This window comes from Hemitrygon akajei, chromosome 7 (genome assembly GCF_048418815.1).
Source record: "Hemitrygon akajei chromosome 7, sHemAka1.3, whole genome shotgun sequence".
Lineage (NCBI taxonomy): Eukaryota > Metazoa > Chordata > Chondrichthyes > Myliobatiformes > Dasyatidae > Hemitrygon > Hemitrygon akajei.
Window position 1 is genome coordinate 98,968,088 of NC_133130.1, and position 26,388 is coordinate 98,994,475.

At 42.0% G+C, this 26,388-nt stretch overlaps 2 protein-coding genes across 6 annotated transcripts in view; one reads left to right on the forward strand and one right to left on the reverse strand.

The window, feature by feature from the left end:
• Nucleotides 1-9,543, forward strand: part of kat14 (lysine acetyltransferase 14) — a 44,089-nt gene extending 34,546 nt beyond the window's left edge. For both annotated transcript variants that reach the window (XM_073051556.1, XM_073051557.1), the window contains exons 8-10: nucleotides 976-1,151; nucleotides 8,063-8,253; nucleotides 8,825-9,543. In XM_073051556.1, coding sequence (XP_072907657.1) covers nucleotides 976-1,151; nucleotides 8,063-8,253; nucleotides 8,825-8,998 — 541 coding nt within the window. In that variant the 3' untranslated portion in view covers nucleotides 8,999-9,543. The remainder of the gene's footprint in view (nucleotides 1-975; nucleotides 1,152-8,062; nucleotides 8,254-8,824) is intronic.
• A 531-nt stretch (nucleotides 9,544-10,074) lies between these two features.
• The window catches only part of dzank1 (double zinc ribbon and ankyrin repeat domains 1), a 137,343-nt gene continuing 121,029 nt past the window's right edge, over nucleotides 10,075-26,388 (reverse strand). Inside the window, exons 14-21 of one of the 4 annotated variants that reach the window (XM_073051554.1) lie at nucleotides 21,335-21,409; nucleotides 18,751-18,805; nucleotides 18,563-18,662; nucleotides 17,212-17,306; nucleotides 14,265-14,345; nucleotides 13,073-13,200; nucleotides 11,125-11,199; nucleotides 10,075-10,591 (exon numbers count right to left, since the gene is read on the reverse strand). In XM_073051554.1, the coding sequence (XP_072907655.1) occupies nucleotides 10,426-10,591; nucleotides 11,125-11,199; nucleotides 13,073-13,200; nucleotides 14,265-14,345; nucleotides 17,212-17,306; nucleotides 18,563-18,662; nucleotides 18,751-18,805; nucleotides 21,335-21,409 (775 nt within the window). In that variant the 3' untranslated portion in view covers nucleotides 10,075-10,425. The other 3 variants (XM_073051552.1, XM_073051553.1, XM_073051555.1) reach the window with 3 other exon arrangements.

Here is a 26,388-nt window from a genome sequence, read left to right on the forward strand (position 1 = left end):
TTGCTCTGTAAAGACAACGGACAAGTGTTTATCCTTTCTCAACCATCTCTCTCCACAACGTTCCAGCGGTTCCCAAAAGGGAAAAGCCTGCAGACTTCTGAGTGACTCTTTATATTTCAATTGGACTCAGTATTACCCCCTAGACAACTATAGAGCTTATTTCTGATTGATTATTATTACACCGGTGTTTTAGATTGAGTTTTGACGATGTATATGATCTGAATGTTTTGTATTAACCATACGTTTGTGCCCCTTTTTGAATAAAACGTTTGAAAATAGTAGCATCCGACTCAGCTGATCCCGCTATCTTTGCTGGTAAGTTACCTGGTTACGAGGTTACGTAACAATTTAAAGTGGAAGTTGATAGGTTCTGGATTAGTAAGGACATTAAAGGTTACAGGGAGAAGGCAGGAGAATGGGATTGAGATGGAAAATAAGCCACAGTCAAATGGCAAAGCAGGCTCGATGGGCCAAATGGCTTAATTGTGCTTCTATGTCTTATCATCTCATTTTGTCAGTAGCCAGAGGCCATATATTTAAAGTACTAGCAAAAGATCTGGAGGTTTTGCTAATAAATGTTGGGCTCTGGAATGTTCTGATGAAAAGATAATTTCATAATGGTCCTGAGGGTGACACAGGTAGGTAGTGGATGTAAAACTAGGCATAGCATGGTACGGGCACGCAGGATCGAACAATGTGCATGTTGTATGTTTCTAATTCTGAGCTGAATTGACAATGGATGCAGTTAAAAGTTTCTCTGTAAAATTTGTTCAAAATCACAGGTTCTGCTCACCATTTTGCTGTCTTTTAAAATGTAACATAGTAGATTATTGCAGCATTGAACATTGCTGGTTTTGCAAATACAGCCATCTGTGTCTACAGCTTTGTCATATTATTTAGACTTTCACAAGTTTGATAGATGAAATCTTTGAATAACTCTTTGATAAATTTTGTTCTCTTATTTTGCTAAACTAGGCGTGACTTTGACTGTATTCCACCTAAACTAAAACTATTGGCAGAAGTTCGCGCTTACCCACATCGGGATGACCCAAGCTGGAAAGCAGAAGCAGAAGCTCCAATTGATTACTGCTATGTCTGTCCTAATTTTATTCCTACGATAAACTCCATGTGCCATGAGTTCTTCTGGCCAGGTATTTAAATCTTCTGTTTCAATAGTGCAATCTCAGCCAGTTACGGGAACTCATGGATTAATAAACTCATTGATAGGGGGTGGGCTACTGGACAGAGTTTGGCAAGTTGTAAGCTAGTGAACATAGAACATTATAGCACCGTACAGGTCCTTCATCTCATGACATTGTGCCGATGTCTTAACGTACTCTGAGATCAATCTAACCCCCCTCCTCCCGACATAACCATCCATTTTTCTATCTATCTAAGAATCTCTTAAATATCCCTAATGCATTTGCCTCTGCCATCACCATTGGCGGGGCAATCCACGCATCCATCACTCTCTGTGTAAAATTTCTACCTCTTGATATCCCTTCTGTATTTCCCTCCAATCACCTTAAAATTATGCCCCCTTGTATTAGCCATTTCTACTCTAGGGAAAGTCCTCTAGCTATTCACTCAATCTGTGCATCTGTACACCTCTGTCAAGTCAGCTCTTATCATCCTTCGCTAGAGAAAAGCCTTAGCTCGTTCATCCTATCCTGATAAGACATGCTGTCTAATCCAAGTAGCATTGAAGTCCAAGAAATCCCCCCTGTACTTTTCTCCAATCATATTAAAATTATGGCACAAATAAATCTTTCTCCAGGAACCATTTCTGTAAATATTTTCTGTTCCCTCCCTGACTCCACATCTTTGCTGTAATGAGATGGCCAGAATTGATTACTGTATTCCACACATAATTTCTTCAGTGGCGTCACTAAGAAGGCCTAGCATTGTGTATGTATTATTAGCTGTTTTCTCAACCTACCCTGCCACTTGTAATGGTTTGTGCACCCATGCTCCCAGGTCCTATTCCTGTGTCTCTATATTCTTCACCTCTTCTCGTCCTTCCCACCAAAATTCATCATCTCAAATATCTGGGCAATACTTGCCCATCCAAGCTTGTTTCCACCCGAATGCAATGAATCACAATCCTCTTTGCAGATTATTGTGAAGAAACTGGTTTGCATTCTGCCACACCCCTCCCGACCCAAGTCCTGGTCACTAATATAGATGAAAGGCAAAGGCCCCCGGTACCAATCCAAGGAGAATGGCACTAATTACCGCCTTCCAGTCTGAGAAACAACAATTCATCATGATTACAAACTAATGTTTCAACTATGCACAAGATCAGACAGGAAATTGAGTGGAGGGGAAAGTGAGCAGGCTGCTTTAAATGACCAAAGTAGAGTGAATATGGGGAAACGTGTCAAAATTCAAATATAGGAACAACAAGGGCAGAATTTTTAAAGTGAGATATTGGGATGTGTTGGTTAGTTTGGGGATAACAAGTTAATAAGCAACAACACACACAAAATGCTGGTAGAACACAGCAGGCTAGGCAGCATCTATAGGGAGAAGCGCTGTCGACGTTTCGGGCCGAGACCCTTCGTCAGGACGAAGCAATTTAAGCAGTTTATTTTTAGATATCAACACAAGGAATTCTGCAGATGCTGGAAATCCAGAGCAACACATAACAAAATGCTTGAGGAACTCAGCTGGTCAGGGAACATATATGGAGAGAAATAAGCAGTCGATTATCATACTCTTATGTTATACAGTGCCTATTCACCCCCTTTGGAAGTTTGCATCTTTCATTGTTTTACAACATTGAATCACAGTGCTTTAAATTTGGCTTTTTTGACACTGATCAACAGTAAAAGTCTCTTTCATGTCTAAGTGAAAACAGTTCCTGCAAAGTGATCTAAATTAATTACAAATATAAAACACAAAATAATTGATTGCGTAAGTATTCACCCCCCCCCCCTTTAATATGATACATCAAATCATCACTGGTACAGCCAATTGGTATTAGCAGTCACATAATTAGTTAAATGGAGATCTGATTTTGGAGACCCATGTGCAGTCAAGGTGTTTCAATTCATTGTAGTAAAGATACACCTGTATCTGGAAGGTCCAACTGCTGGTGAGTCAGTATCCTGGCAAAAACTGCACCATGAAAACAAAAGAACACTCCAAGCAACTCTGTGAAAAGGTTATTGAAAAGCACAAGAACATTTCCAAGTCATTGAATATCGCTCGGAGGACAGTTAAGTCAATCAAGATTTGTAAAGAATACAGCACAGCTGTAAGTCTGCCTAGAGCCAGCCATTCTCAAAAACTGAATGACCATGCAAGGAGGGGACTAGTGAGGGAGGCCACCTATGACAACTCTGGAGGAGTTACAAGCTTCAGTGGCTGAGATGGGAAAGACTGCGCATACAACAACTGTTGTCCAGGTGCTTCACCAGTCGCAGGTTAATAGGAGAGTGGCAAAGAGAAAGCTGCTGTTGAAAAAAACTCACATGCAATCTTGGCTAGAGTTTGCTAGAAGGCATGTGGGAGACTGGGGTCAGCTGGAAGAAGGTTCTATGGGCTGATAAAACCAAAATTGAGCTTTTTTGCCATCAGGCTAAACGCTATGTTTAGTGTAAGCTGAAACACTGCACATCATCAAAAACACACCAATCCTATTGTGAAGCATGCTGGTGGCTGCATCATGCTGTGGGAATGCTTCACTGCAGCAGGTCCTGGAAGGCTTGTGAAGTTAAGGCTTGGGACAGACATGAACTTTTTTTTGCTCATGATACCCAGGCAATCTGACAGAGCTTGAGCAGTTTTGTAAAGAAGAATGGGGAAAAATTGCAGAGTCCAGATGTGCAAAGGTGGTAGAGACCTATCCACACAGACTCAAGGCTGTAATTGCTGACTTGAAGTGGGTGCATACTTATGCAATCAATTATTTTGTGTTTTATATTTATAATTAATTTTGATTACTTTGTGGAAATCTGTTTTCACCTTGACATGAAAGTCTTTCTGTTGATCAGTGTCAAAAAAGCCAGATTAAATCCACTGATTCAATTGTAAAACAATAAAGCATAGAACCATAGAACATTACAGCACAGAAACAGGCCTTTTGGCCCTTCTTAGCTGTACCGAACCATTTTTCTGCCTAGTCCCACTGACCTGCACCTGGGCCATATCCCTCCAAACCCTCTCATCCATATACCTATCCAAGTTTTTCTTAAATGTCAAAAGCATTCACCACTTTATCTGGCAGCTCATTATGTACCTGTACTCCCAGATCCCTCTGTTCTACTGCATTCCTTAGTGTCCTACCATTTACCTTGTATGTTCTACCTTGGTTTGACCTTCCGAAGTGCAATACCTCACACTTGTCCACATTAAACTCCATCTGCCATTTTTCAGCCTGTTCCTCCAACTGGTTCAAATCCCTTTGCAAACTTTGAAAACCTTCCTCACTGTCCACTACACCTCCAATCTTTGTATCATCGGCAAATTTGCTGATCCAATTTGCCACATTATCATCCAGATCATTGATATAGATGACAAATAACAATGGACCCAGCACTGATCCCTGTGGCACACCACTAGTCACAGGCCTCCACTCAGAGTAGCATTCCTCCACTACCACTCTCTGGCTTCTTCCATTAAGCCAATGTCTAATCCAATTTACTACCGCTCCATGTATACCTAGCGACTGAATCTTCCTAACTAACCTTCCATGTGGGACCTTGTCAAAGGCCTTTCTGAAGTCCATGTATACAACATCCACTGCCTTCCCTTCATCCACTTTCCTGGTAACTTCCTCCAATAACTCTAATAGATTGGTTAAACATGATCTACCACGCACAAAGCCATGCTGACTTTTTCTAATAAGTCCCTGTCTATCCAAATACTTGTAGATCCTATCTCTTAGTATAATTTACCTACTACCGATGTCAAACTTACTGGCCTATAATTTCCCGGCTTACTTTTTGAGCCTTTTTTAAACAACGGAACTACATGAGCTATCCTCCAATCCTCCGGCACCTGACCCGTGGATATCAACATTTCAAATATTTCTGCCAGGGCCCCTGCAATTTCAACACTAGTCTCCTTCAAGTTCAGAGGGAATACCCTGTCAGGTCCTGGGGATTTATCTACTCTGAGTTGCCTCAAGACAGCAAGCACCTCCTCCTCTTTAATCTGTATAAGTTCCATGACCTCCCTACTTGTTTGCCTTGTTTCCATAGACTCCATTCCAGTTTTCTCAGTAAGTACAGATGCAAAAAACCTATTTAATATCTTTCCCATTTCTTTTGGTTCCATACATAGCCAACCACTCTGATCTTCAAGAGGACCAATTTTATCCCTTACTATCCTTTTGCTCTTAACATACCTGTAGAAGCTCTTAGGATTATCCTTCACCCTGACTGCCAAAGCAACCTCATGTCTTCTTTTAGCCCTCCTGATTTCTTTAAGTATTTTCTTACTCTTTTTATACTCCTCAAGCATCTTATTTCATCTCTGTTGCCTATACATGTTATACTCTGTCGTGGGCAAAGTACTGGAGAGTTTAACATCGGTAGCTGAGCGAAGGGCGCTGAGTAGGCTACGGTCAATTATGGATAACTCTGAACATCCTCTACATAGCACCATCCAGAGACAAAGAAGCAGTTTCAGCGACAGGTTACTATCGATGCAATGCTCCTCAGACAGGATGAAGAGGTCAATACTCCCCAATGCCATTAGGCTTTACAATTCTACCGCCAGGACTTAAGAACTTTTTAAAAGCTATTATTAATGCTTTTTGAGATAGTGATTTAGATGCATATCATATTCTTTACTGAGTTAAGTATTGTATGTAATTAGTTTTGCTACAACAAGTGTATGGGACATTGGAAAAAAGTTGAATTTCCCCATGGGGATGAATAAAGTATCTATCTATCTATCTACATCTCTCTTCTTCTTCATCAGAGTTCCAGTATCCCACAAGAACCAAGGTTCCTTATTCTTTTTCATTTTGCCTTTAACCCTGACCGGAACATACAAACTCTGCACTCTCAAAATTTTTCCTTTGAAGGCCTCCCACTTACCAATCACATCCCTGCCAGAGAACAACCTGTCCCAATCTACGCTTTCTCATTTCTTCAAATTTGGCCTTTTTCCAGTTTAGAACTTCAACCCGAGGACCAGATATATCTTTATCCATGATCAAGTTGAAACTAATGACATTATGATCACTGGAACCAAAGTGTTCCCCTACACACACTTCTGTCACCTGCCCTAACTCATTTCCTAACAGGAGATCTAATATTGCATCCTCCCTAGTTGGTACATCTATATATTGATTTAGAAAACTTTCCTGAACACATTTCACAAACTCTAACCCATCTAGACCTTTAACAGTATGGGAGTCCCAATCAATGTGTGGAAAATTAAAATCCCCTACAATCACAACTTTCTGTCTCCTGCAGTTGTCTGTTATCTCTCTGCAGATTTACTCCTCCAATTCTCGCTGACTGTTGGGTTGTCTATAATACAACCCCATTAATGTTGTCATACCTTTCCTGTTTCTCAGCTCCACCCATATGGCCTCAGTAGACAAGCATGAAAACTTCCACACGGAGGTGAATACTAAAGACACTGTATTGAGGATGCTGGAAATGGAATAACAACAAACAGTAAAAGGAAACAAACATGTACAAACAAGCTGGATGAACTCAGCAGGTCCGGCAGTCAACGTTTTGGGCCGAGACCCTTCGTCAGGACTAAAGAAGGAGGGGGCAGGGGCCCTATTCCACCCTCCTCCCCACCTTCCTTATGGGCCCCTGCCCCCTCCTTCAGTTCTGACGAAGGGTCTCGGCCCGAAACGTTGACTGCTCCTCTCAACGGATGCTGCCTGACCTGCTGAATCATCCGGCTTGTTTGTACGTGTTTATTTCACCACAGCATCTGCAGTGTACTTTGTGTAAAAGGAAACATTCAGCAGGCCAGGCAGCATTTAGGAAGAAAGAAATGGATGTAGTATTTTGGGTTGATGACCTTTTGTCAAAATGGTTGAGTGTTTAAGTCATTTCTTAAAATTAATGTCCACTTTCCTTAATAAGCCCATAAAGTATAGGACTAGAATCAGGCCATTTGGCCCATCCAGTCTTCTGCTATTTCATCATGGCTTATCCATTTTCCCTCTCAGTCCCAATCTCCTGCCTTCTCCCCATATTCCCTCATGCCTTAAAGAATCTATCAACCTCTGCCTTAAATAGACCCAGTGACTTGGGATCCACAGCCATCTGTGGCAACAAATTCCACAATCAATCAAGCACTCTGAACGTGTTTAAGAAAAAAAATTAGTTTCATAGTAGCTTCCACAATTCACTTTGGAACTGGTGCATTGACTTGAAACTGAAACAAACCCTCCCCCTTCCCAAGACAAACCATGGGAATGGAGGCAACCTCTATGCCTTGTGTTACAGTAGTAGCCTTCATTTGTCATTTGATCTGGGCACCACAGAAAGAGATGGGAGAGAATGAGGAGATTGAGAGAGTCTGTCCCAGTGTTGTTGTAAATCTTTCCTGACAGCTTGTATCATGCCCTGTCTGCCCCTCCACCCTCTCTTCTCTCCCTCCTTGCTCCGCCTCTCTCTTGAACCCAACCTGCTATCATGGACCTGCCCCTTGTACTATCTCATCCAAAGAAAATGAAGACGCTCTTAGAGTCTAGCACTGGACGAGTGCTGGATTCTGACTGTGATAGGACTGCAGGATATTATAAAGGTGGGGGATGGGGTTGCTGCAAGCCCACAGAAGCATTTTAATGTGATAAAAGTTGTAAATTATGTCATCACAGGTTGTTAAGTCAAAGCGTTTTTCACACCATTCAGTATTATAGACAAAACTTTCTCATATCCAAAAACATTTTGGTATTCTTTAATTATTTAACACTGTGGTTAAAATCCTGACCGACTTCTAATTGTGATGAATCAGATTTTTTAAAAAGTTCAACCATTTTTGAACAAAATGAGGATGATGTTTTCTATCTTATTCTCTGAGCAACTTGGAGTGGTTTCTAATTGTGTACTTACACCATCTTTTGTAACCCACACAGGCATTGACATGTCAGAGTGCTTGCAGTACCCAGATTTCAGTGTTGTTGTTCTCTACAAAAAAGTTATCATTGGTTTTGGCTTCATGGTTCCTGATGTGAAATACAACCAGGCTTATATTTCCTTCCTGCTGGTCCACCCGGAGTGGAGGAGAGCTGGGATTGCAACTTTCATGATTTATCACCTCATTCAGGTAGACTGTTATTCCACTTTGAACATTTATTGTGGCTTGTGTTGCTGAGATAAACCCCCCCCCCCTTTCCCACTCACTCCCTGAGGTGTAGGATCTGTCATTTAATCAGAAAGGCCTAAAATGCAATGGCCTTGCAAAACCAGATTTCTTTAATATATGATGCTTTATGTAGTGAATTAAAACAGCACACATTTGCACTAAACAGGTATAAGGACTACACTCCCTCAAACCCAAACCTGCCTTCTGGGCACCTCATCTCTGAGTACACTGTGTTACAGGTGAAGGTTCCCCCGCCACTAGCGGTCTTATTCTGGAATCACATGCAGTGCTTTTCCAGACAAGATGTATTCCTGGTGGGATTCCCCTTTTGGCCCACATGAACTGTAAGGAAGGTTGTGCTGAAGAGTATGGACTGTATTTTCTCTGTAAGCTTTATTACCTATGGTTGATAGCAGCAGCATCTGTAAAAATCCCCTCTGTCATTAGTTTATCTCATATTAATCAGCCTCTGTGATTCTATAGGTGAATGTGGATTCCAGTTATCTGTGCTCTCTAACCTTCTGTTTTACAGACCTGCATGGGGAAGGATGTAACTCTACATGTCTCAGCCAGTAACTCTGCCATGCTGCTGTACCAGAAGTTTGGATTCAAGGCTGAGGAATACATCTTGGATTTCTATGACAAGTATCACCCCTTGGATAGTAAGGAGTGTAAGCATGCATTTCTCCTCAGATTGCGGAGGTAATCTCTTGGAATTCAGAAATGCAAAAAAAATGGACAGGATTGAGAAGATCATGTGATTTGAAGGATCACTGCCTAAAATACCCCATGTTGATGTTAATTTGCAAAACTTAGACAATTAAGTAGGAGAAATAATCTAATTACTGTTAAGTTTTTAGAATATGTATTAAAAAATATTGTTTTAAAAGGCCATCCCTGTTTAAAGAAGACAGCAAACCTCAGACCTGGCAGCAGCGAGGGACCATTGCCATTAAACCTGGGTAGAATGATGTGGTGCTGTCAGCCCTCGGCAGAACCAATAAAGGGAAGAATAAAGGAACATTTGTATTTTCTTTCATGAGGGATGTGAGGGAAAGCATTGGAATGCTTCTTGATCTGCATTGTCCGGTAACATTTGGTGTTGTTAAGACTATTAAGACAAAGAAACAGAATTGGGCCATTCCATCATGGCTGATTTATGATATATCTCAATCCCATTCTCCTGCCTTTTCCCTGTATTCTTCGATGCTCTTGCAAATTAAAAACCTATCAACCTCCACTTTAAATGCACCCTGTGACTTGGCCTCCGTAGACATCTTTGGTAATGAATTTCACAGATTTACCACTCAATGGGTGAAGAAATTTCTCGTCATCTCTATTCTGAAGGGATCTCCTTGTATTCTCAGACTGCCCTCTGGTCCTAAATTCTCCCACTATAGGAAATAGCTTCTCTATGTTCAATCTACCTAGGCCTTTCAATATTCGATAGGTTTCAATGAGATTGCCCCTCATTCTTTTAAACTCTAGTGACTACAGGCCACAGTAACATTTTTGTTCCTGGGATCTTTCTTGTGAACCTTCTCTGCACCCACAAATGTTTCAGAAGTGAGGAACCCTTTAAGCACCCCTGTCTCTGCTGCTGGTTATTCTGTCAATCTGACCAAACTTCTGTGATTGACAGTAATTTTAGGGCAATTTAGTATTCTCTGGCAGCTGCTAAATTTTGCATGTATTTTGTAGGGAGGTGGATCATTCATTGCAAATTATTATTGTATTTTTATTTTTGAAAACACTTCTATACAAAGAAACAAACTCAGTAAATAGTTTTGATTTTTAATTAAACCACATTGATTTGGGTCAATTCCACATCATAAATTGCCAGAAGAGAATAAAGTAGTGCAATCCATGGATTTACATTTAAATTTCCTCAAGCCACTTGCCAGTTCACTCTTGTTATTACATGATTGAAAGTGGAAACCAAAGGCTTTGACATAAACTAAAGCTATACCAACAGCTTGTTTCAGAATGGAAAAGAATACAGTCTTCCGAGATATGCAACAAGAACTTTCATAAATACACAGCTAGCATTCTCAAATGAGAATCTGCTTGAAAATTGCAGATTATGCTTCAGAAGCCTTGAGTGCTGAATGTATTTGCATCTTGAGGAGATCATTAGAAGACATCCAGGCTTACATGTTTGGTCTTGGTAAACTTGTCTAACATGCCCTGTCCCATTTTTGCAGCAAACAGCGATGTTAGTTTGTCACTGCCAGTCTTAACAGCCAAGTCGTATGCTGTTAAACCTTTACTATTTTTCTTCTTTATATTTGCATTACAGCTGTTAGGAATTTAAAAAAAATTCATTAGTCTGAATTGGCAGCATGTTTTAATTTTGGGTAGCAAATCATAAACATAAGAAACTGTGCAGATGCTGGAAATCCAGTGCAACACACACAAAATGACAGAGGAACTCGGCAGGTAAGGCAGCATGTGTGGAGAGGAGCAAAGAGCTGATGTTTTCGGCTGAGACCTTCATCTAGACTGGAGAGGAAGGGGTGGAGGGGAGGGGAAGAAGCCAGACGTTACCCGGACAATGAATTTGCCTGACATTATCATTTTCACTCTTGCTTCTTCCACCAAGGACAATGCTGCTGAGTTAAAGGCTGTCTGCCTAGCACAAGATGTGACTGAAGCTGTGGTCATTTAGAATAATGTATATATTGTCGAGTTGGAGCTCCACCCCCCCAGCCCCATGTATACTGTCGTAGAACTTTATAAGACAAGGCCACTTGAAAGACGCATCCACAACTGCCATTATTTCCTACAGGTTTGTCATTAGAAGATGGTTACTGTAAAAAAACGAATACCTACCCAAGTAAAACAGCTGCACATTTCACTCCCTGGGCTCCCATTCCTGCAGCCTCGTGGAGGGCCGTATTGTTCAAGCTGTATTTGAAAAGGACAGATTTTAACATTTATTGGATTAGTTTGAATTGATGAACTATCTAGGCACAGGAGATCCTGCAGCTGCTGCAAATCCAAAGCAACAGACACAAAATACTCAGCAGGTCAAGCAGCATCTAAGGAGAAGAATAAATAGTTGACGTTTTGGGCTGAGATCCTTCAGGACTGGAAAAGAAGGGTGAAGAAGCCAGAATAAAAAGGTAGGGGGAGGGGGTGGTAGGTGACAGGTGAGGGGAAAATTGGGTGGGTGGGGAAGTGGATAGGTGGATGAGGTAAAGTGATGAAATAGAGTGTGGCAGTCTCCTAAGATAGCCAACTTTGTAACATTTCTACCTATGATCACCATAGCAGGATGTGGGACTTGGCCTGTGTTTTTATATACAAGCTGGACAGGACCTTAATTGTCTACAAATTTATCTATTCATTGAAGTAAAAATTATGGTTCCCTAAGATTCCTTCCTGATTGCTTCATTTCCCACAGGGACCAGTTCTCTTCAGAGAAGTGTACCTGTGATCTTTGTACATTTCAAACAGGTTTAATAAGGTGAACATGAAAAATATAAAACAAAATCACAAAATTAAAAGAGAATTATTGAGTGGTTAGAAAATGGAATTTGCTGCCATGCGAAGTAATTAAGCGAGCTGGTTAGCGCATCACTTAATAGTGCCAGGGATCACCAATCATGATTTAGTTCCTGCCGCTGTCTGTATGTACGTTCTCCTAGTGACTGTGCGTGATCTCCAGGTGCTCCAGTTCCCTTCCTTATTCCAAAGTCGTATGATTAAGGTTCGTGAGTAGTGAATGGCAGAAGCATGTCGACACAAGCATATTCCTCGCTTATCTGATGCAAAATGAAGCATTTCGCTGTATGTTTCAATGTACATGTTTCAAATAGAGCTACTCTTTAATTATGAGGATAGACAGAGGTACATTTAAGTGGAAGCTATATACATTTGAGAAAGGCTGAAGGGATATTTAGCACTGACAAGGTTGTGTTGGGTTGGATATTTCATAAATCCAACCTTTTAACAATACGGCACAATTTAGGAACTCCTATAATCCACGATCCTAATGCAATAGCCTTGACCTCCTCCCAGAAAGTCAGTAATGCTGGATTGGGCTACTGGCTTTTCTGATCCAATCTGCTCACCGTGACAATCAGGACCTTTAAATATGTGGAAATGACTCTGATGATGTGATTTGGACCAAATCTATAATGTTAACCTGAAGGAGATGATGATCAGCTGGGAAACCCAAAACTGCTCTGCATCAACAGCAAGGGCCATAAGTGCGGTTAGACCCCTGCCCTTCATTCCCCTCTCCCCCATGCCCTTCACCTTCGGCAAAATAGGACTCTGGTCTCTTGCAGCAAAAAATTATGTTTGCTGTTGTCAGTGTGCCAGTTGTTCTCACCCAGAGCCTGATCCTGAGTACCTAACTGAGGTTCAGGAACTCAAATCTCACTGGGAGATAAGCCTGTGACTTAGTGAACTGCCAGCTTTCTAGTCACCAATCCACTGTCAATTAACAATAGCATTTCTGTTGCTGACACTAAGATTAAAGATCCATTTGGAATACTTCAAAATGGACTTTTAAATTGTGTTGAACAATGGAACTATAGATGCATGAGTTTTTAAACTAAAGGATATCATCTGGAGCTTGGTTTTATTAGACAGCTGGAATAAACACATGTATGTCATTATAGGAAGTGTTGTTACAACCCAGAGCAATGCCAGAATGTCATTCTATCTTGGTGGGTAATTGTTGTTTTCTTGTAGGTACCACTGTCCCAGGTCAATTTGACCCTTCAGAAACACAGGTCAGCAAGAAAATGATGCACATGTTCCTCCTTACCGGCCAGACTGCTGGTTAATATCTGCTCCCTTTTGCACCAGAACCGGTATCACCTCATGATATTGGTTCAGAACAGCCATGGTTAACACTGGCCTTTCATCACTATTGCTGCAGTTTGGATCTGCTCCCTGCAACAGTCACAAGTACAGACAGCACAACGTTCACGTTAAATCATAGAACAGTATAGCACAGTACAGGCCCTTCGGCTTTTAACCTACTCTTCCCTCCCTCATTTTGCTTTCATCCATGTCTATCTACTAGTCTGTTAAATGTCCTTAATGCATCTGTCTCTACCATCACCCCTAGCAGCACAAAGCACATTCCACACACCCATTATTCTGTTTAATGATATCCCCCCCCCATACTTCAAACACCTTAAAGTTACGTCCCCTTTAGGGCTGAAAAAGAGCACACATACTATGGTTTTATAGACTCAAGTCAAGTCGCTTTTTATTGTCATTTCAAACATAACTGCTGGTACAGTACACAGTAAAAATGAAACAACATTCCTGCAGGACCATGGTGCTACATGAAACAACACAAAACTATACCTGACTCTGTGAAACAACACAAAACTACATGAGACTTCAGACCTACACGGGACTACATAAAGTGCACAAAACAGTGCAAGACAGTACAATAACTAATAAACAAGACAATAGGCACAGTAAAGGGCAAATTCAATATAATAAATGATGTAAATGTAAACAATGTTTTAGCAGGAATTGAGAAAGAAATGAGCAAAAATCGCAAAGAGAGTGGTGTTCAGTTGTGTGTGTGTCTGTGTACTGTACCATACAGACTCTGAAAGATCTGTCCTACTCCCTTTCCCCAAAAGTAGCAACCTCCCATTTTTCCAGTCCAGTCATCTTTACTTCCAACTTGTCAGTTCTGTGCAATGAGTCCACACCAGCCCTCTATTCTGTTTTGCTAGTTATTTCAGTGTAACCTCTCTTTACTCAACCCCACCCCCCCATCCATGCTCCTTTCTCCCTTTCTCCTTCATCCCATCTACACCAGGAGCAAATTGACATACCTACATATCTGGTTATATCACACTTTTAGGAATGCTTTCCAAATCATTTCAATTGCTTCAATGAAGAAGATCACTAATTCTTAGGCCAGTTATCCTAACTTAGACATAGATCAATCCACTCCTGTGAGTCGAATGATACCACAACGTCTAACTTACTTCATCGAGTAACTGCTGTACTTCTGAGATCCTTCCCAGGCCAGTAGGTCCCACTTCCTTCAGCAGCTGCTGGTCTTCTGTCTGCAGGAAGAGAGTGCAGTGCAGTGTGTGGGTAGCAAGCAGTCCAGGCGGGGCAGAACTGATGTGCCTCCCTCGTGTGTGTGATACCTTTGTTTATGACTGAGCTAGTCAATCCAGAGCAAAAACAGAACACTGGCAGCACTCAGCAAGACAAGCAGCTTCAGTGGGAAGAAATAGTTCGTCAGAATAGGACAGGCTCCAAAAAGTTCAAAGCAAATTTCTATCAATAATACATTATATGTCACCATATACTACTTTGAGATTAATTTTCATATGGACAGTTACAGAATAAAGAAATACAGTAGAATCAGTGAAACAGTACTGAACACTCCAAAGACTGAAAACAACCAAAATGCAAAAGACAAACTGCAAATATAAATAAATAATACTGAGAATGAGTTGTCAAGTCTTTGAAAGTGATCAGAGTTGGAGAGTTATACTAATTCAGAGGCCCAGTCTAATAATGAAGCAGTACGAATTTGAAATCAGTTAATTAGAAAAATGCATTTGCTGTACAGATGGTAATTAAACTGGCAGAGTGTAATAATTGTAATAATCTAATTAGTTAATTAACAACAACAAAGGAAACCTTCCCAGATGCTCTGACCTGGCCTACAGTATGTGCAACTTCAGTGGAGTCACCACTGCAATGAAATATGCATCAGCTGAGCTTACTGTATTGTCTGCCTGCTGATGGCCGAATCTCAGCAAAGATCCCAGCTCCACCGTGGCTGTCATTAACTTGTACTCAAAGCACTGTGAGCAAGAGTGACTAAGAACGAGGCAAGAGCTTGACTTTGGTTGTGGGGAGTCTGGTGTGAGACCATTCAATGCAGGGTCTGGGTCAGTAGAAACAGTCAGGACTGGGCCAAGAAACGGGCTAGGAGAAAATCTGGCTTTTTTTCCTTCTTTTTAAAAATTATTTGAGTTTTATTGTTGCCCCAGTTGTGGAGGGAAGCAGAAAGCAGAGTGTGTAGGAGGATAGCAGATGTTGGAAGTTGGGACACCTGTACCATCTCCACCATCTGCTCCATGGAATTAACCAGCTGGACAAATGAAAAACAAATGCTGGAAATCTGAAATTCAAACAATATATACTGGAGATGCCTGCTTCTGACCCAGTGCACAGAAACGGCCTGATCTGGATTTTAAAAAAAATTGCAGTAATGATAAGGTGGATTCCTAAAATACAGGTCTTTGGTTTGTCTGCAGAGAAATATGATTAAATCACGTGGGGGAAATACCAGAGTTTCAGCAGCAAATTCAATGGAAAGCCTAACATGCATGTTACACCATCTTGTGTAATTAAATGATTAAATCCCAGTGGCTATTTAATGCACTGGCTGTGCACTAATGGAACTACAGTGTGGATCCTTTAGGCGTTTGTTGGGCGCCATTAAGGTAACAAGGCATTCAGCATTAATTTTGACACAATCTGGTGTGGAACGCTGCTGTTCCCTTAGGCCAGTTCAAGCAAAGATGTGCTCTGTGATTGTGTAAAGAGTCTGACCCTTTCTGGACAACTGGCAGCAGTCAGAAATCTCCAGGTGGATACTTTGAGTAATCCAGGTCCAATCATTTCTCCAGCTGAGCTATCCCCTGCTCCACAGTTCCCCTCAGTTTCTACAGTCCACTCTTGCCCCACCCAAAAATGTTGACTGTTCCTTTGTCCCCACAGGTGCTGCTGAACCCGCTGAATCCTCCAGCAGGTTGTCTCTTTTCAACCCATAATAATCTCCCACTCAACGAGATACTCAAAGCTCAGCCTCACATCATTTCTGCCCACCCCATTCACTGCACAGTACACTCTCTGTGGAATCATTGCCATGCACGGTATCAGGAGACCGCACAGGGAAGGCCTCTGCAAGTTTTTCTGCACAATGTGTACTCAGGATCAAAAATCAAACTGCTGGAGGAAATCTGGGTCAGGCAGCAGGGAGATGGACAGTCAATGTTTTAGGTCGAGACCCTTCAAGTGTGTTTTTAGGCCGTGACTAAATTCACTGCACGGAGCAAGTTCTGTGCAGTGTAATGTTTTAGGTCATTAACAGAGCTTAAAGAGAAGCTGTTTAACAGGTGCCTGGCAATTTCTTTGCAGTTGGGGAAACTGTTGTACAAACTCTTAGAACTTTATTCTCTCCACCTCTCTATCCATGGATATTGTGGCAAGGCCCACAATGTTACAGTCTGCATCAATGGCTGCACAGGAACCTGCTACAGATTGATAGCACAAGATTTACAGAGAGCAGGATTGGGAACACAGACGATACCCGGAGCCCAGCAGTGTTGGCTGAGATCCAGCCCTGAAAGCCATGGACAGCTCTGGCAGCCAGCAAAGCTCTGCTCAATTCCTAGGTTCTAGATCTACAGCATAGTTCATGGCACCCTAAATTATTTAAAATATCAAATTGATGTAAAGTATTCAAAAAGTATAACTTTGCTTTCTGCCATAAAGCTCTATCATAGCCACTGAAGTGGGCAGGATCTCGGAACTGGGCCTAGGCTGCTGGTAGTTCCGCTGGAAGCCACGTGGAGTGGCTGACTGGTCTGAGAGACTCCTGAACTAATGTGTCTGACAAATCTGACCCGTTCTTTAATTCAAGATTTGGGTTATTGGGAAACAAAACCATAAAATATATTTGTACATAAATGGAGTAACAGGAATCTAAGGAAGGATTTGAAAACAGTGTTTAGTGGTTTGCAGGGAGAGGTGCTGAAGAGCCTCCCTGGTTTGTTTGCCCAGTCTTTGCTCATCAGGACTTCCTCTCATGAGCACAGAACTCTGATACATCTCATTACATAATCTAAAGGGATCCCAAGTGTCACTACTAAACAGTACATAACAGTTACTATGAAAGATACTGACTGGCAGCCTGTCTTCTTTCACCAACACTTCTTTTTTCCTCCGCGATTTTTTCGGCTTCTTGTAGGTGTCTGCTCCATCTGACTGATGCTCACTACCTGGAAACAGGAACATTACACAGAGAGGTAACAACAGGGCCATTTACACCTAGAACTTTGAACACAGGCAGTTCCTCAGCAGAAATTAGAGTTATCCATGTTAATTTTTGCGTGTCTCTTGTGAAAACTGAGAAATGATTCAAAGATTTCATTTGATTCACATTAGTAAAACCTCCGAAGCACAAAGCTTTCCCCTGCTGTTGAACTACCATCTGCCTGGTTCATTTGGGAACTTTAAAATGCAAATGTAGGGTAAAGCAATACGGGACCAACCCAGTTTTAGACTGCTGGAAATGTCAGGTATGCCAAGCTAAAGTGACAGATCCTGTCTCCTCATGTTCATTAACTGAGCTGATAATAAACCTGAGTGATCCAATGTTTACATACAAAACAACATACAAACATGTACATTTAATGCCAATTTCTAGGCAAGACAGGGTAACTGGAAAGTCTATATGGTGGGATGTGGCATATGATTTTCCCCAGAGAACTATACACAGATATAAGTTTATCATCATTTATGGTAATTAATTAGACTGAGGAACATCAACTGGTATATCCAAGGCCACAAGTGACATTAAGATACACAGTATATTCTGTTGCTCAGAGGTGGATATTGCAAGGACCATTACTAGATTCGAGTGAGCACTACCAGTAAACGTGATAATATTCTTTTTTCTAGTTAGAGATACAGCACAGTAACAGGCCTTTCCGCCCCATCGAGTGCATACCGCCCAAATACACCCATGTGACCACTGAACCTACTAGCCTGTGTGTCTTTGGGATGTGGGAGGAAACCTATGAAGTTACAGAGAGAACGTACAAACTCCTTGCCAAGAGTGGCAGAAAAGGACAGTAGAGTAACAAGTACATAAATCATGCACAGCTAATGCAAAGGCATAAAAATAGAGTGAGCTAGTTCATCAATTCTAATGAGCTTTCCAAATTATCAGTTGCTCTATTCCAATAAATCTGCATTAGAGGATACAGGTGAAATGTACACTAGTGCCTTCATAGTTGAGGAATTCTGCAGCTTCAGTTCTGAGACTAGTTCAGGTGGTACTTGTTTCTGGACTGAAACAGTTCATACTTTGCAACCAGGCATCAACCCAGCTCACTCCTCCCACTGATACCTTTCACAGCAAAATACCAACAAGGTGATGTCACACTGGTTTTACTTGCTGAAATTTTGTCCTCTGAATACCATCCTCTCATTTGCTCCAGCCGACAGAACACTGTGAAATGGGGAAATTTACCCAGACTAGTCAGACTGCCGTACAGCAGGTCTCTCCCCTCAGTTACGCTGCTGAGGTAGTTGCTCTCTGAAATCTTTGCCGAGTTTCTAGTTAGTAGGTTCTGTTGGAGGAAGAAAAAAAACCACAAAAAGCATGGAAGGAAAGCACTAATATCACAGTAAGCTTTGAATAACTTTAGGTTCACTAACTGCTTTGTCGAATATGGACCTCCTCAGGGCTTCATAGTACATTCTTGGTGTCAGACTGTGAAAACATTTCATGCTTTAGTATTTCCCAAAGCATGAGTTAATTTGCAGCTCTAGTGATACACAGTGCGTGAGTAATATGACTTAACATTCAGTGTTCTTGAAACAGAAAATATATCCCTGTAGAACCAATGAGTTCAAATCCCACTAAGGAGGAATGGCAACTGGACCACTTCCCCTCCTGATCCATAAATTATTTTCAGCATTTTATCTATATAGTCACAGAGCTTCCAAATGGTCCACGTTGACCAAAATGTTTATCCAAGCTCGACCTATTTGCCTGCATTTGGCCTATATCCTTCTAAACCCTTGCCATCCACGTACCTGTCTTTATCAACTAATTCCACTCTCTGATCCCCTGTAAAGCTTTTCCCTCTTGCCTTAAACCTATGACCTCTAGTTTTGGACTCCCCTGCCCTGGTAAAAAGACTGTGATTATCTTCTCTATCTCTGCCTCTCATTATTTTATAAACTTCCATAAATCACTCACAAGACCATAAGATATATGAGCAGAACTAGGCCATTTAGCCCAGGGTCTGCTCCTTCATTTCATCATGGCCGATCCATTTTCCCTCTCAGCTCCAATCTCCTGCTTTCTCCCCATATCCTCTCATGCCCTGACTAATCAAGAATCTATCCATCCCTGCTTTAAATAAACCCAATGACTTGCCCTTCAAAACTGCCTGTAGCAATGAATTCCAGATTTACCTCTCTATGGCTAAATGAATTCCTCCTCATCTCCGTTCTAAAAGGACATGCCTCTAATCTGAGGCTGCGTCCTCTGGTATTAGACTCTCCAAACATTGGATACATCCTCTGTACATCCACTCTATTGAAGCCCTTCAACATAAGACAGGTTTCAATGAGGTTTCCCTCATTCTTCTGAATTCCAATGAATAGAGGCCCAGAGCCATCAAACACTCCTCATATGACAAGCCTTTCAACCCTGGAATCATTATCGTGACCCTCCTTTGAACCCTCTCCAATGTCAGCATATCCTTTCTTCCTCTATTCCAGGGAAAAAAGTCCCAGCCTATCAAATGTCCATTACTCAACCCCTCTCGTCTTGGTAACACTACTGTGAATCTTTTCTGTACCCTCTCTAATGTAATCACATCCACTCAGTACTGTGGTTACTAGAAGTGCACATGATAATCCAAATGCAGCCTAACAAATGACTTGTACAATTGTAATATGACATCCCAATTTTAACACTCAATACCTAGGCTAATGATGGCAAACATACTGTGCACCTTCTTCACCACTACTTATACCCAAGTTTCATGTTCCATAACACTTCCTACAGCCCTGCCACTCACTGTGTATGTCCTGTCCTGGTTTAACTTCCCAAAATGCATCACTTTGCAATTACCCAAGTTGAATTCCATCTGGTATTCGCTTACACTTTCATCTGAAACTGTTGCAACCCTAGGCCACCTTCTTCACCCTACGCAACCCAAGAACAAGACAATTTTGCGTCCAACTTGTCCACCCTGCGTCCACCCTGCATCCCATGCACACTAACCTTCTTGACCAACTCACCATGTGGAACCTTGTCAAAGAGCTTAAGACACCATAAGAAATACAAAAAAGCAGAATTAGGCCATTAGGCTGATCAAGTCTGCTCTGCCATTCCATCATGGCTAATTTATTGTCCTTCTCAACCCTGTTTTCCTGCCTTCTCCTCATAGCCTTTGAGCCCTGACTAAGAACCTATCAATCTCCACTTTAATGACTTGGCCTCCACAGCCATCTGTGGCTACGAATTCCATAGATTCACCACCCTCTAGCTAAAGAAATTCTTTCTCATCTCTGTTCAAAAGGGATGTCCTTGTATTCTGCAGCTTTGCTCTCTGGTCCAAGACTCATCCACTATAGGAAACATCTTCTCCACATTTACTCTATCTAGGCCTTTCAATATTCAATAGGTTTCAATGAAATCCAGTAAATACAAGCTCAGAGACATTAAATGATCCTGATATGATAAGCCTTTCATTCCTGGGATCATTCTCATGAACCCCCTCTAGACCCTCTCCAATGTCAGCGCATCCTTTCTTAGAATAATACTCCCAAATGTGGTCTGCCCAATGCCTTACTAAGTCTCAGCATTATATCCTTGCTTTTATATTCTATTCCACTTACAACAAATGCTAACATTGCATTTGCCTTTCTTACCACCGGCCCAACCTTCAAGTTAATCTTTAGAAAATCCTGCATGAGGACTCCCAAGTCCCCTTGCACTTCTGATTTCTGAATTTTCTTAACATATGAAAAATAGTTTACACTTTTATTAATTCTACCAAAGTGCATGAGCAACATTTCCCGACACTGTATTCCATCTGCTACTTTTTTGCCCATTCTCCTAATCTGTCTAAGTCCCTTTGCAGGTTCACAGAACTCAGAATATAGAATATAAAAAATAGAACTAATATTACAGCACAGTACCGGTACTTCAGCCCGTGATGTTGAACGGACATTCTAACCTACTGTAGGATAATCTAACTATTCCCTCCCTATCCGAACTGACCTTATTTCCTGCAAGGACAAAGTTAAGCTGGAGGCTGAGCTCATAACCATCTTCATGGACTGTAGCTGATATGATCTGCCAGGACACAGAGAAGATCACAATTAATGCCATATAATTGTTCTTTAAATGAAAACCATGCAGACATGGACACAGGAGAGCACAGATACTAGAATCTGGAGCAAACAAACCACAGGAGGGGAGAGGAGGTGTTGCATGGAATCAAATAAGGAAGCTGGTGTAGGCAGAAGGGTCATAGGGCACTGCAGCACCGAAACAGGCCTCTATCTTGTCTCATCGACCCACACATGGAGCACAGCCCTCCATATCCCTCCCATCCACGTACCTGTTCAAACTTCTATTAAATGTTGTAATCGACTCCGCATGCACCACTTCCGCTGGCAGCTTGTTCCACACTCTCACCCCCTTAAACATTTCACCTTTCACCCTTAACTCATGGCCTCTAGTTGTAGACTCATCCAACCTCTGTGGGAAAAGCCTGCTTGCCTTTACCCTTACAATTATATATACTTCTATAACAATTACAGCACAGAAACAGGCCGTGCCCAACGCTTCTATCAAATCTCCCCTCATTCTCCTGAGCTCCAGGAAATAAAGTCCTAACCTGTTCAACCTTTCCCTGTGTTGTCGGGTCCTCAAATCCCAACAACATCCTTGTAAACTTTATCTGTACTCTTTTCTGGAGGTTGGTGACCACAATACTCCAAATTTGGCTTCACCAACATCTTGTACAACTTCAACATTACATTCTAACTCCTGTATTCAATGTCCTGATTTATGAAGGCCTATCTTCCAAAAGCTCTCTGTAAGACCCTATCTATCTGTGAACCCACTTTCAAGAAACTATAGACCTGTATTTCCAGATGGCTCTGTCCTACCACGCTCCTCAGTGCCCTACTGTTCACTGTGTAATTCCTACCCTGATTTACCCTCCCAAAGTGAAACACCTCACACTTCAATTCCATTTGCCATCTTCCAGCCCATTCTTCCAGCTGGTTCCAAACCCATGAAAGCTCTGATAGTCTTCCTGGTTGTCCAGTACACCCCCAATCTGATCTAGTTCACCACATTATTATCAAAATCATTGATATAGATGACAATCAATGGACCCTGCATTGATCCCTGGGGCACACCACTAGTCACAGGCCTCCAGTCAGAGAGGCAAGCAACTACAATCACTCTCTGGCTTCTCCTGTGAAGCTAATGTTACATCTAATTTACTACCTCATCCTGAATGTCAAGTGACTAAAACTTCTTGACCAACTTCTCATGTGAGACCTTGTCAAAGCCCTCCATGTAGACAACATTAACTGCCTTGCCTTCAATAACTTTCCTGACCACCTCCGAGTAAAACTGTAAGATTGGCTAGACACCATCTCCCACACACAAAACCATGTTGACTATTCCTTATCAGACCCCGTCTATCCAAACACTTATATCTGGTCCCTCAGAATACCTTCAAATAATTTACCCACTACTGGCGTCAGGCTCACTGATTTATAATTTCCCAGTTTATTCTTAAGGGCCTTTCTTGAACAATATAACAATATTAGCTATCCTCTAATCCTCCAGCACTTCACCTTTGGCTAAGGGTGTTTTAAATACCTCTGCCGGGGCTTCTGCAATTCTTACAATACCCTCCTACAAAATCCAAGGGAACACTTTGTCAGGCCCTGGGGATACCAATTTGCTTAAAGACAGCAAGTGCGTCCTTTTCTGCAATCCACATATGGTAATTGATCTCACTGTTTTGCCTCACTTCTACGTACTCAGTGTCCATCTCCCGAATAAATACAGATCCTAATATCCATTTAAGATTTCCCTCATCTCTTCCAGCTCCATGCATAGGTGACCATGCTGATCTTCAAGAGGACCGATTTTGATCTTTGTGATACTTTTGCTCTTAATATATCTGTAGAATCACTTGGGATTCTCCTTCAGAAGGTAAACAAATGGGGTGGTGGGGGCTGAGGTAGCTGTAGGAGGAATTTGGTTGATCAGGAAAGAAAAGGGACCGGGGTGGGGGAGCAGATTTCATGCTGTCTGATCTACTATCATCGTAGACCTTTGCTTTTTCATTATTTCTACACCTTCCTCCTCCATCTGCCTATCACCCTTCCTCACCTGAATCCAGCTATTGCATGTTCCACCCCTTCCCCTCTCCTCTTTATACTAGCTGACTCCCCCTCTATCCTTCAGCCTAGGTGAAGGGTTGCAACCTGAAATGCCAACTATTTCCCTAGCACACTAAGTTCCTCCAGCATCTTGTTTACTGATCCATATGCAGACAGTAGCTGTAGCTCAGTTGGCCTCTAAATCTCATAACTTAGATTTCAAGTTCAGGCCAATGTTCCCAGTAGATAGGGTGAGTACTTTTTAAGATGCCACTTTCTACCACAGCTCCATCTGTTCTCCCACAATGAAGAAACAAAGGGAAGATCTGCACAATGTTCTGGCCAATATTTTTACCTTGACCAACAGCGTCAATATTCTCATTATCACACTGCTTTTGTATTTGCTACTTAACGGTGTCTACACTTCAAATCCAAAAGTTCTTACAGGATTATACAAAGAAGCAGAGTGTTGTGAAAAAGACCATATGAGCCATTCCCTTCCCTTCTCCAGCAAGATCTCCCGGGATTGATACAAACTGAATAATGGGACTGTTGCTGTCAACATTGAAGGGGTTCCTTAAAGCTGGTTATAACACAAGGAAATCCAGAGCAACACACACAAAATTCTGGAGGAACTCAGCAGGTCAGGCAGCATCTATGAGAAAGAGTCCTGATGAAGGGTCACGGCCCAAAATGTCGACTGTTTATTCCTCTCCATAGATGCTGCCTGACCTGCTGAGTTCCTTAATTTGTTTATGACCTGCCCCAATGTGAATGGTACTGAGACTAGCAGGAGTCTGAGAACCTTGTGGCAGGATCAGCAGAGTCCAGTGCTCTGAAAGGCATTACCTTATTCGGGAAACTCAGTGATTCCAAAGCTCCCTTAGCTGCCTTTTCAACTTCCCTTTCCCACCACGGGGGCTGTACTTTCAGACCTTTGCTCTGAAAATCCCTCTCCAGTTTTTAAACCTATCATACAATCTACTTCAACATGCCTTGATATCTTCCTTCTGTCACAGCATCAATTTCTACCTGGAAACACTCTTGTGAAGTGTCTCAAACACTTCAATTAATGCAGCGGATTTGGGCTCTATGGTAATTGCAATACCATTCTCAAAGCACTCCGATTTCATCCTTCTTGGAATATCATGAGCAGTTTTGGGTATCTTTTCTAAGAAAGGGTGTGCTGGCATTGGAGAGTGTCCAGAGAAAGTTCACAAGTATGAAAGGATTATTGTACGAGGACCATTTGATAGCTCTGGGCCTGTACATGCCCGAGTTTAAAAGAACGATGGGTGGGGGGGGGGAGAGGGGAATCTCATTGAAACCTATCGAACAGATGAAGTGGATGTGGAGAGGATGTTTCCGATAGAGGGGGAGTCTAGGACCGGGGGGTGGGGGGGACACAGCCCAAGAATACAAGGATGCCCCTTTAAAATAGAGATGAGGATGTATTTCTTTAGCCAGAGGGTGGTGAATCTGAGGAATTCATTGCCACAGATAGCTGTGGAGCCCAAGTCACTGAGTATATTTAAAGTGGAGGTTGCTAGTTGCTTGATTAGTAATGGCATCAAAGGTCATGGGGAGAAGGCAGGAGAACAGGGTTGAGAGGGATAATCAGCCATGATGAAATGGCACTTCAGACTTGATACGTCAAATGACCTAAGTTTGCTCCTTTGTATTTGATTATATGGTCTTACAAATTATTAAGTCACTCTGACTCAATACATTTGAGTTCACAACTCAGATTATGCTGACCCCCCAGAAAGCAAGGGTTGTGATGGGGGCACAGTGGCAATGAAAGCCTTCTGTAAGCGATGGCCACAGTGCACTCGACTGTGAGATGAGTCAGTCATAAAGTGCCCTCAGGAGGTAAGAGAAGGCGAGCAAAAGGAAGATGTAATACTAACTTTGATATTAAGGGGCATAGGGATATGGGGTTAGTTCAGGATAGGAAAGTGGCACTGAGGTGAAAGATCTTACTGAACGACAGTACTGGCACAAGTGGATAAACAGCGCCCTGAGAGCGGTTTGAGCTGCACTCATCCCGAGAAGGGCAGAGTACCACATCAAATTCCTGACTTGTGGATGATGAAAAGATCTTAAGGTTTCAGGAGGTAAGTTGGTCACTGCTGGACACCCAGCCTCTGACCAAAGATTTTAATGGGATAGGTCTGGTCAGTGCAGAAACCCAGGATGTTGATGGTGGGCATCTAGGTCATGGTAATGCCATTGAATGTCAAGTGTAGCCTCTGTCTACACTTTCCTCTCGCTCTGTAAAGCAGCCACCCACCCACCCTGAACATTCTCGCTTTTGCTCTCCCCCTTCTGGCAGAGGGTACAAGCCTGAAAGCACGTTCCATCAGGCTGGAGGACAGCTTCAGTCCTGATGTTATATGATTAGTAAATGATAAAGGATTCTTGATCTCAATCTACCCCATCATGACCTTCCCCTTTATTTTCTACCTGCTCTGCAATTTTTCTGTAAACGAACAGTTTAGTCTGCATTCTGTATTGACCTTCCCTTGTACAAGTTCAAGTGTATTGTCATTCAATTGTGTACATGTATACCACCAAACAAAACTATGTCCTCCGGACCAAGGTGTACACCACAGTACGTAGAACTTACACAAAGTGACATTACCACAAATCAACTGATAAATAATAAAAATAAAAGCTACCTCAATACACTGATGTGATGAACTGATCTGCATGGATGGCGTGCTTGCCACTTGACAGCACTGCTAATGGCACCTTATATCACTGTGGACGGTTATGACTGCACGGATCGGGCAATAATTAATCGGTTTTATTTCTCTTGGTGTTTGTGGGGAGAATGTGCCAGTGTAGTAACTGTGCTGCTGGCTCTGCAGTGTACCTGTTTGCTGTACCCACGGTCTCAGCCGTTTATTGCCATTACGT